At 38.0% G+C, this 12,077-nt stretch overlaps 1 protein-coding gene across 2 annotated transcripts in view; it reads right to left on the bottom strand.

Annotated features, from left to right (window-relative positions):
- The window catches only part of LOC107863735 (kinesin-like protein KIN-7K, chloroplastic), a 59,719-nt gene extending 48,042 nt beyond the window's left edge, over positions 1–11,677 (bottom strand). The window contains exons 1-5 of one of the 2 annotated variants that reach the window (XM_016709840.2): positions 11,493–11,677; positions 11,055–11,298; positions 10,876–10,973; positions 7,718–7,807; positions 6,729–6,781 (exon numbers count right to left, since the gene is read on the bottom strand). In XM_016709840.2, coding sequence (XP_016565326.1) covers positions 6,729–6,781; positions 7,718–7,807; positions 10,876–10,973; positions 11,055–11,293 — 480 coding nt within the window. In that variant the 5' untranslated portion in view covers positions 11,294–11,298; positions 11,493–11,677. The other variant, XM_016709842.2, reaches the window with a different exon arrangement.
- Between the last annotated feature and the right edge of the window lie 400 nt (positions 11,678–12,077).

Here is a 12,077-nt window from a genome sequence, read left to right as displayed (position 1 = left end):
ACGGAGAGAAGCGGCAAAGAGAAAAAGAAAGAACAATAATATATTTAAGGGTTACAAATTCGGGGTATTATTGAAATTGGAGGAAAATATAAGAGATAAAAAGGTAAATTTCTTGGTCAAACTTAAAAGAATTTTAATCTAAAAGTAAAAAACTGGGGGTACCCAGCTTCTCACTTTTTGCTTTTTTTTAATTTAGCTTTTCGCTTTTTTTAAGTACCTTTTTTATTTTACCAAACACCTAAAAAAGCTAAAAAGGAAAAATTAAAAGCTGGTTGACCAGATATTAATTCTATCCAAACGGGCTCAAAGTGATCCTATAGGAACAGAAATAGTATATAGATACGTAGAAAAAGATTGTAATGTAGTGTCCTACATGGAATAGGATTGGCATGTAGTATCTATAAATATGGTCTCAGTGTAATAATATAGATATAACAATTCAATAATTCTTCTCCAAGAATTCTCACATGGTATCAGAGCAGGACCCATCTCACCTAATGTTGGGCCCCCAAATTAAATATTGCCCACGCACCAAATATCCAGTGTTAGGCATGAGGGGTGTTGAAGAATGAAAAAAGTCTCACATTGGTGGTTAATGAGATAGGTGGTCTCTTTATAAGCCTTGGGCAATCCGCCTCCCTTTGAGATAGCATTTGGTGCGTGAGTTAGGCCTAATACCTTGATGACAAAATAAAGGATTGGGTCATTGGAATTGGTTGCCCAAATGGGTGTTGGCATGTCTCCTAAAAGAATACTGCCTACAATTCACAAAGAGAAATCCTTCTGTGGGATTACGTGCATTCTATATTTACTTACATTACCAATTGTCAATTCTTGTTCATTGTCATTGAGATTCAGTCAATTTGAATTAATATTTAGGTATCGATATTACCTCCTTTTTTTCTCCTTTCAATCAAATAAAAATGATTGGAGTTTTTCTATTTGGAATCATGTTAGGTCTAATTCCTATTACTTTAACGGGGTTATTCGTAACGACTATGGGGTGGTCTCCGATCCATGGTGGGCTAGACATACGCGTCACGGCCAGTCCTTAGTTTGGGCCATGACAAGCTTGGTATTAGAGCTAGGCTTAGGGTCGTTGGGTGCCCACAAAGCCGCATCGAGTAGAATCCTTTTTATGGGTGTGTAGCGCACCACACTTATAGGGAGAAGGCTACAAGGCATTTAGGAATATTTCCCTTTCTTGTGTTCTATTTTGGGTTGTAGAGTTATGCTAGCAAAAATTGGGCCAATAATATATGCATGAGAAACAATCATGCTGAAAGGACTGATTTGAGAGGTATCCTGGACAAAGAATGTAGTCATTGTGCTTATTTCTGGTGACTACTCTCATATCTAATTTGTGAAGCACCGTGCATCTTTCCAATGACTACTTTCTCATATTTGATTTGCGTAGCACCATGCATTTTTTCAACTACTACTTTCTCATATCTGATTTGCATAGAACCATGCATCTTTCTATGACTACTTTCTCATATCTGACTTGCATAGTACCATGCATCTTTCCAATGACTACTTTCTTATATCTGATTTGCATAGCACCGTGCATTTTCTCGAACTGCTTTCTTATAACTGAGTAGCACAGCATCGTGTTTCTTCCTGGTGACTCCTCAGACCTAATTTACGTAATTTCACTTTTCGTCAGTGTTATGCCGGAAAAAACACCACCAAGAGGTCCAATGTCTCCCTTCGACCAAACCCCAACCAGCACCACTGTGAATCAACCTCCCCACATCTCCCATGGGATCGTCACCTCCGATGAGATTTGACCAAGCCCCGGCACGTGAGCCTGTTTCGGACTGTTTTTCGGTGACTTGTTCAATATCCACTTGTCTCTTGATTCTGAGATGTCCCATATATTTTATACAAGTTTTCGGCAATTGTCCAACAACAAATCAACTTTCTAGCAACGTTTACTAGTTTACTGGCCATTTTTTTCCAGCTTGTTCCTTTTCAACTGAGGTCGCCCAAACGTCCCAAGCAGTGCTTGCTTACCAGTTTTCTTGCAATATCTTCACCAAGTCCCCTATTGGTCCTCGTATTAATTACATCTATAACAAGATCGGTACATATTGCTTGTATGCACCAACCTAAGGGAGAGTGTTGAATTGGAGTAGGAACAAGAATAGTATATAAAATCTTACTTTTTTTATAACCATGGTATCCGAGCATGCTTCCGCGCACCTTGACTAATTCCACGGGATACCCGTCATCTCCCACCAGCAACAGGTACCAGGTAACTCTGTCCACCAAGGCTTGAACAGATGGGAAGAAACCAGCTAGTGTTTGTCTCGATTGGGAATTGAACCTGAGATCCCATGGTGCTCAAAGTATGTACAATCCTACTTGGAAAAGGATCGTAATGTATTGTCCTACTTGGAATAGGATTGGCATGTAGTGCCGGTAAATGGGTCATAGTGTAATAATGTAGATACAACAATTCAATAATATTCTTCTCCAATATTTCTCATAGATCCCAACAAGGATCTGTCACTTCTTTCAATTTCAACTTTGAGGAGCTGGATTAATATTGGCATTGGATATTGGATGCTAAAGTTAATTATTTTAATTGCAACTTAACTTTTTTGTACTAAACCCATAGAGGTTTTCTATTTTTCTTCATAAAATGTGTACTTCACTTCTAGCTTTTCGCTTTAAGCCCCATGGACCTTGTCACTTTTGCTTTTAAATACACTAATATGAATAACACATGAGTTCAGATATTTCAGGAACTAGACAAAGAATGGTAGGCTATCTGAGAATGTTCCCAGGTATATAGGTATACATTTCACCGTATGTTCCTGAAAACTGGATTCATTTTTCTCATTCCAATTTTTGCACGCAACAGACACGTTATCTTCCAGTATGTGCTTTTCCGTTTTATCATTAACTATCTTTATTCTCATAAATAGTATGGTACTGTTAGACAATGACCTGATCTAGTTTTAACTGCAACATCAGTCGGAGACAAGAAACTGCAGAGAGACAATGTCAGTTCACATGACAGTCTAAAGCTCAAGACATTGGAGACACCACTGGCGACTAGTTAGTAGATCCAACCACAGCCATGGTGTCGGTAGATCCAGGCAACCAAAACATGAAAGTGGCTCCCAGCCGGAACAGCCACACACTGACACACACCGGAAGGAAGGAGGTAATTTCCATGAGTACGGCACTTGTGACAATTCTAATGCAACACCACTGTTCCCTGAAAACTGGATTCATTTTTCTCATTCCAATTTTTGTAAGCAACAGACACCTTATCTTCCAGTATGTGCTTTTCCGTTTTATCGTTAACTATCTTTATTCTCATAAATAGTATGGTACTGTTAGACAATGACCTGATCTAGTTTTAACTGCAACATCAGTCAGAGACAAGAAGCTGCAGAGAGACAATGTCAGTTCACATGACAGTTATAAGCTCAAGACATTGGAGACACCACTGGCGACTAGTTAGTAGATCCAACCACAGCCCTGGTGTCGGTAGATCTAGGCAACCAAAACATGAAAGTGGCTCCCAGCCGGAACAGCCACACACTGACACACACCGGAAGGAAGGAGATAATTTCCATGAGTCTCAAGCATGCGCGGCACTTGTGACGAATTCTAATGCAACACCACTGTTTCCAGCCCATCCAGTTTTCAACACACATCATTGGCTGGGATTCTGTCAGCTTAATTTTCAGAGAATATTTTGCAGTCCAGCTGAAGCAAAAAATGTCTGGAGAGAGATATTCTCAACAAGCCAAGAAATTCAACAAGGAAGCATAGGTGTGGCCAGTTTTGAACCTGGAGGATATAGGAAAATAGATAGCGGAAGAAGCCGGGTTTCAATTGGTCTTGTGGACATACGCAGTTGAGAAAGAATTCTTGACGACCTGTTTGGCAGGAAGCTTCACAATATGGGCTGAATCAGCTGAAGCTACAGAGGACTGGGCAGTGGAGACTCAAGATTAGTAACTGCACTGAAAGTTCCACTGCTAGGGGCATTTGATTTCTCCCCAGGTACACTGACCAAAGGGAAGCACCGAGGGTGTTGTAAAGGGGGGAACAAATTTAAACAAACAAGGAAAGAGTAGAGGAAACAATAATGAGGGAGATGAGGGAATGGCTGGAGAAGGCTATCGGGGAAGAGGTTATGGAGGTGGTGAATAACTGTAAACAAGAGAAAACTCCTAGGCCTCATGGTTTCTTTTTCGGCTTTCTTCCAACAGTACTGGAACAAGGTTCAAGGAGAGGTGAGGAGACAATAGCTCCATTCAACGAAACTGGAAGTTCAAGAAGAGCCTCAAAGCATCCATTATTGCCAATTTTTTGAATAAGGAAGGAGCCGCGAGGTTGAGACGGTTCGCACATGTGATGAGGAGATGCATTGATGCCCTAGTACGGAGGTATGAGAGGTTGGCTATGGATGGATTCAGGAGAGGTAGAGGTAGGCCGAAGAAATATTGGAGGGAGGTGATTAAACTGGACATAGAGCAGTTACAGTTTACCAAGGACATGACCCTAGATAGGAAGGAGTGGAGTACGCGAATTAGGGTAGCAGGTTAGTAGAAAGGAGTGTGTCCATGCTAGTAGGTAGGAGTGCTTTGTTTTGTTGTTTTTACTAGTAGTCGTAGTGCTACGACTTTTAGTTTCTTGTTCTTGGAGTTTTGGTGATGTTTGTTGTTGCGGGTAGATCGATTGTAGTATTATTTTGTGGTAGTCTTGTTTCGTTCACTATATGTTGTTTTTCTTACTATCTATTGTTTCTTGTACTTATATTACATTTTTTCTAGACTATTTTTGTCTTGAACTGGGGGTCTATCAGAAACAGCCTCTCTACCTCACCTCTAAGGTAGAGGTACGGACTGCGTACATCCCCCTCCCCCCAAACTTTGTAGGAATATACTGGGTATGTTGTTAGAAGGAGCAGAGACCATCAAAGACTATCAGCGAAACAGTCTTTGGTGGGTCATTTGGAAATAAAACAATCTTAAATGTTTTGAAGGCAAAAGAGAGAACAAACACAAGCTGAAGTTCAATTTTTTATCCCTCTTAGCCTTTTGATGCAACGCACAAAATGTATATGATGTAGAGAGCTTCTCAGATATTCTCAGTTATCTCACAGGCTAGAGTAGGTAGGAACTGAAATTTTAGAGGTTCCTGGATATGAATTGAAATAACTCGTAAGGCTCCTGATGTAATAACTGCAGAATCTTAGTGCTTCTTTTGTATAGATTATAAAATGCTCACGTTATCCAAAAAAAAAAAAAAGAGGGCGTTTGAAGTGATACGTTTGAGGAATAGCTTCTCTCTTTTCGTCAATTTGTTATACGCCCATGAAGTTCCTGTTTCTGTATAAGATTGAGTGCCTTTGGTAGAGTGTAGGTTCCCTACTTTTACATTTCTACTTCTTTGTATATTGGTTGCATACAGGATCTAATTTACGGCTTTATACATTCAATATAAATTATTTACTTTATACAAAAAAAGAACAACCTTAGCATAGTCTTATTATCATAACACTGGAGTCCTACAAGAAATTTGAGAACTTCGAAATTCCTTCACAATGATCAGTAGCATACCATCATTCTTCACTGAACAGTAGCAAGCAGTTTCAATATCTGCTACAGTTTCTGGTCCTTATTTTCATGTTAGGATAGTTACTACAAAAAAAGTAAAGTTGAGCTGCCTCAAACCCTTTCAATGATAACTAGATTCTAGCTCAAATTAATCTTTTTTTCTTTCTTTAGCACGAATGTATTACCAATTAAAAGAATAAGGAAGAAAGAGAAGTTTGGGATAGTGTTTTACCTATGAACAACCTTTCACCTAATTCCGTTTGTTCACCTGGTTTTTGAGTTCTTCAATCTGATACTCCTATGTTATAACATGTTTCCTTTAGATATATTCTTTTGTCAAGTAAGTTCATATGTTTCCTTTGGATATTTTTCTTTTTACTTTTAGGGGTAAGTCTACATTATCTTTGGCATCCAACAGGCCAATCTTCCATGAGTGGCATGACTGCAGCAAATTATTTTAGAGATAAAATGACTATTTATTTCATTTACACCCGCAAAGTGGAAACCATTAAACGTATATCCAATGACTAATGTCAAAGCAAGAAACAAAGAGTTGATCAACTAGGTAGTTGTAAACACGTAATAATGTAGTTCTGTAGCACTTGATTAATGAGATCATCCACACAGCATTATGATCAAAGCCTGTTCACAAAAAAACTAAACGGATAATTCCCCATCTAAACCTCATAGCAACACATATATATAATAGCAAGTTTAACTAGAGATAAAACAAACTTCTACTGTCCAATTCTTGCAGAAGTTTTTTATATAGGCACAAATATATCTTTCTCCAAACAAGAAATGCACAATCCTTTTCAAGAAGAACGGACATGAGAAAACCTAATAATATAAAATGCAGAAGACCTAATAAAATAAAACGCAAAAAAACTAATAAACCTAATAATATAAAATGCAGAAGACCTAATAAAATAAAACGCAAAAAAACTAATAAATTGAACTAGAAGTAATCAAATAGGCTTTCCATTCTTCCAAATGTAAGATCCTTATAGATAAATTCACACGCCTAAATCATGTTCAACCTGTACACTCACTTAAGGATGTTTCAGTTAAAAAGCATGCTGGGAGAGGGAAAAGATATGCTTTGAGTAGATAAAATCAACAACATAGAAACAACTATCTTACATGCATGGTATGGGTTTTCCCGCTGCTTGTAACTCCATATGCAAAGATCGTGCCTGCCATTGAAAGAAAAGCAGATGAATATCTGACTGTAAAAGAGAATATCAGCATCTCAAATTTCCTCTAAGGATTTTAAGGGAACTCGTTCAAAAAATCAGGAAAACTGTGAGATCTATATACAAGAAAAGGAACCCTGAGTGGTAGCTCAGCTGGTAAAGGCCTGAGGACAAAGTCCTTCAGGTCGCCAATTCGAGTCCCACCAGGGCCACCGGAGGCATTGAAAACCGGCCGCGCATCCAGGGCCCGTGGAACTAGCCGGAACTCCGCCTTGAAACAGCGGGGGCCGGTGGGTACAGCTAGTCGGGTTCGCAAAGCGATACCCGGAAACCACGGATATCAAAAAATATATATATATATATATATATCTACAAGAAAAGGAGCAGTATATATGGTAGTGGATGAAGCGCTTTCATAACAAATGAATACAGCAGTTGGTCTCAGAAGAAAGACTAGAATCAAAGTACAACAATTCCGAGTTTATCAAATACTGTTCTTTTTTTTTTAGACTGGTAACTTTTTATCAAATATTGTTCTCAATAAAAGGATTGGTTGCTAAGGATAAACCAGCTACCTAACAGAGGCCTAACTACATCTCAAATTCAATGGAAAAAATACCATTCTTCAACTAACTTTCTGATAGCTTGCTCACTCAAAGCTACAAGACATGCCATAGATGGCAAAGGTTTCATCCTAGCAACCACTTTTCTTTGAAACTCTAGGTGTTTGCATTTGATAGGCACTTATTGAAAGATAAATGAGCCTTCCACTATAACATTATCAGCCTTCCGAATTCTTTTGAAGTATAGGTTATCAGAAAAATATGCAAGCAAAAGATGGTGGTGTTCATAAGCAGCAAATGCACATCCAAGGCTACATGAACTCTATTTACTTGTTTACACATAATCCTTGGTCATAAGATAAGAGCTACATACCATTTATTCCTTCCATGGAACCACCAACAACATGCTGTGCAGCAACATCATAGACATGACGCGTTGTGGTGGTAGGACCAAAAACCCTATCTGTAGAGAGTCAACCAAATTTGTTAGTTAGGCTATGACAGTAGTTAGATACAGAAGGACCAAGACATTATAATGCACAAGACAAGCATGTCTCACAATCAATTATTGAAACAATTGTCAGACACAATACACAAAAAGAACTAAGACTGAATAATGATTATGGTTTTGGAGTCTAAAGGTGTACCAGCGGCTTACATTAGGTTGATGGAGCCAAGACTCGGGTGAGAACAGTGGAAGGTGATTTGGAGCACTTCCCAGTCGAGATGGGGTTGCACCAAGGATCAACGCATAGCCCATTTCTTTTTTCCTTTGGTGATGGACGAATTGACGCGTCATATTCAGGGTGACGTGCCTCGGTGTATGTTATTTGATTGAGGAAACTCACGGCAAGGTTCCAGATAGGTTGGAGGTATGGAGACAGACTCCGAAGTCTAAAGGGTTTAAGTTAAGTAGGACCAAGACAGAATATTTGGAGTGTAAATTCAGTGATACAGCTCATGAAGCAGGCGAAGAGGTGAGACTTGATACTCAAGTTGCCCACAAGAATGAAAGATTTAAGTATCTTGGGTCTTTAATCCAAGGAAATTGGGAGATCGACGATGATGACACACAAATTTTTAGTGCGACGTGGATGAAGTGGAGGCTTGCGTCTGGAGTATTCTGTGATATGAAGGTACCGCTAAAACTTAAAGGTAAGTTCTATAGAGTGGTGGTTAAACCGGCTTTGTTGTATGGGACGGAGTGTTAGCCAATCAAGAACCCTCACGTTCAGAAAATACAAGTGGAAAATAAGGGTAAACAACCCAGAGAGATGATAGTCCAACAAATTTGTAGGTCTCGTGAAGGTGTTATTCACTAGGATTTAAGATTCAGAAGAACCTTCATGATTGGGATGATTGGGATGATTGGGAGATGGAAGAATTTCACAATTTACTGGAGCTTTTGTACGGGATAGACTTGGATGCACGAGGTAGCAGGAGAGGGTGACGACTTATTCACTGTTAGCTCTTTTTATAAGAGGTTGCTAGTGAGAGAGGAAGGTGCATTTCCTTATGATTCAGTTTAGATCCCTAGAGCACCAAGGAAGGTGTGTTTCTTTGTAATGGTTGGCGGCTAAGGGTGTGATATTACCAGCGGAGAATATGAGAAAAAAGAAAATCACTCATGCTAGTTGGTGTTTCATGTGTAAAAGTACTGGTGAAAGTGTAGATCATTTTCTTCTGTCGGTTATGGAGGGTGGCCTTAAACTTGTTTAGGACGCAATGGGTCATGTCGGGTATAGTGAAGGAGGCTTTGCAAAGTTGGACTCCTAAAAGGGGAAGGAACGACTAAGAGCATAGAGTGTTGTCCCTTTGGCAATCATTTGGGTTATTATGAAAGAGAGGAATAGAAGGGCGTTTGAAGGGGTGGAACTTGATTTCGTAAAATTAAAGAGTAGTGTTTTGTACCTTGTTTTACTTTTCGTGAACTTGTGAGCTCCCAATTTGTATAGAGGATTGGAACTCTTTTATTGAGAACCATATTTGGATGTAGGTTCTCTTCTTTTGGGTATATGTATACGGGGTTTCCCCTGTTGTTAATAAAATTATTTACCTTACCAATTAAAAAAATGTAGTAGAAATAAGGATGTTGAGATGGAAGTGTGTGCATACTAGACGTGATAGGATTAGGAATGAGATATCTGGGACAAAGTGGGAATGGCCCCCATGGTGGACAAGATAAGGGCAAGAAGATTAAAATAGCTTGGCATATGAAAAGGAGATGTGCAGATGCCCTAGTGAGGAGGTGTGAGAGGTTTAATATAGTTGAGCGAGGAGAGGCAGAGGAAAGCTGAGAAAATATTGGGAAGAGGTGATTAGGAAGGATAGGGTGCATCTTCAGCTTATCGAGGACATGACCTTAGATAGGAGGGTATGGAGGTCGCGGAACAGGCTAGAAGGTTAGTAGGTGGTTGAATGTTGTCCGAGTATTAACCTATTCTTGTAGTCTTTAGTTTGGTGGTTGTTCAAAGCTCTAAGTCTGTTGTAGTATTAGCCTATTCACATTGTCTTTGGCTTTTATCTATTGTCACCTATTGTTTATTATGTTTAGGAGGTCTCACCTTGTTATTTATGTTACAGTTCCGCCTTACTTTCCTATTAGTTGTCTTGTTTTTCTTCACTATTGTTTTTTTCTTTTCTTTTTCTTCATTTTCATTACTACTTTGATTTGGTCACTTGAGCTGAGGGTCTTTCGGAAACAACTGCTCCACCTCCGTACGGTACGGTAAGGTAAGGTCTGCATACACTCTACCCTCCCAGACTCCACTTTGTGGGTTTTACTGGGTATGTTGTTGTTGTTGTGTTGCTGAAATAATGATAGTGAATAGTGAGCTCAAACAGTCTAACTACTGTGAAACACTAAAGCTGCAATAAACAATTAAGCACCTGACTCAAACATTCAAGTCCAGTATAGGATGCTGAAGTGTCCTTCTTATGCTAAATTTTCAGTCACAGACCCAATTCCTTGAGATGACCTCAATTGACAAACATTAATATTAACCTACATATTTTATTTTATTTTTGAAAAGTACAAGTACTGTTGCAATTCATAATACCTTTTCTTTGAAGAGGAGCAATTCATAATATCATGACGTAGTTGATAAACATTTTAACATCGGTAGTTTGATAAAGTAAATAGCTTCATATGATAGCATCAAGAAGATGCATGGTAGAACCAAAGACATTACAAAATGTAAAGAGTAACTCCATCACATAAGTGGCTATTCTGCAAGGGGTTATCAAAGTACAAAAAATTGCCAGTTATGTAGAGGGGACACGTTGTGACAGCTAAATAGACACAAAAGATATCTAACCTTAGTAGAGTAATTTGGAGTTTAACAAATATCAGAAGAAATTTTTGACTCTAGTCATAAATTAAGTCAACCATTTTTTGGTTGAATAATAGGAAAATAGAAAGATATGAACTAGAAGCATTCAAGCAATAAGGAAGTAAATCTTATGCTTCTAATAAGAGCAACGCATTGTCTATGCTATACACAAAGAATAGCAACATACAACAAGACATACCATATGCATATGCTAGTGAAGGATTATGCTCATTTCTAACAATGGTTTCTCCATCTGCGTACCATGAGATTTCCTCCCCTTGTCGAATCTCCCTCGGGCTAAATTAATCACAGTAACGACCAAATTAATTTTGAAAAAAAAAAGTGTCAATTTGCAAAACTGAGTAAAATTAGTTCCACCTTAGAGGTCGGAAACGCACTGTCACGGTAACATTCTCTTTGGGTCTCTCCGTCTCTGCTGACACACTTTCCGAGTAATAGAATTGCCGCTTACTCCTAGCTGATGAGGAAGCCGGGGAGGTCACATCGTCTATCGAATGCTCTGGAAACTGCTTAGATGATGACGTGGTTGATGAGGTAGGCGAATTACCTACTCTTGAGCTCAATTTTTGAGATTTCGACCCTTGTTTTGTTGCCATTTTATCTGCACAAATTTAGAAAAACATAAATGTAAAAGCTGAATATACGGACAATCAAAACCAACATTTATAGGCTCAAATTTCTGCTACTGGGTAAGTATCTGAAGGTTAAATTAGCAACAAGAAAAGCATACAGGTGATAAAGGAAAAATTGGTTAAGTAGCGGCATGCATTTAGAGTTGAGATTCGGGAAAAATACCTTAAGCAATAAGGAGTATATATGAACAAGTACACCTTCACTTTAATTTAAGATCTAAAAGTAGGTAACAAAAAGACATCATCATTCTCTTCAGAGGTGTCAAAAATAGTGCCTTTTAGGTGAGAAATGAAAAAGGATTGTGTTTGGATTGGAAATTTCTCTCTCCATCCATTTAGTAAGTGTTTGCAATGAAAACTAAAGTTTACAGGAATTGGAATTAAAGTTGAAATTGGAGTTGGATTTGTATTTGCTCATATTTGTTTTTGAATATTTTTTTAACCTTTGAAAGAAAAATTTCAAATATGATTTACCCAATTAAAATTTAGCTACTAAACACAATTAGTCATTTTTATAAAAATAATTACATATACATGGTTATATTTAATGAATTTCATTTATGACATATATAATATTTACATTAATAGCCGTTTCTCATATTTGAAAATTTTAAATATGAATGTTATATTAACAGATCATTGTTTCCTATTTTTTAGATAACAAATATTATCTTTCAAACAAATTTATTATTTTAGGAATTTATTTAATTAATTTAATATATTTTTCGTTCCTAAAAAATAGGAAATG

This window comes from Capsicum annuum, chromosome 3, assembly GCF_002878395.1.
Source record: "Capsicum annuum cultivar UCD-10X-F1 chromosome 3, UCD10Xv1.1, whole genome shotgun sequence".
Lineage (NCBI taxonomy): Eukaryota > Viridiplantae > Streptophyta > Magnoliopsida > Solanales > Solanaceae > Capsicum > Capsicum annuum.
The sequence above is the reverse complement of the archived record's forward strand: the minus strand, read 5'-3'. Positions and strand labels throughout refer to the sequence as shown.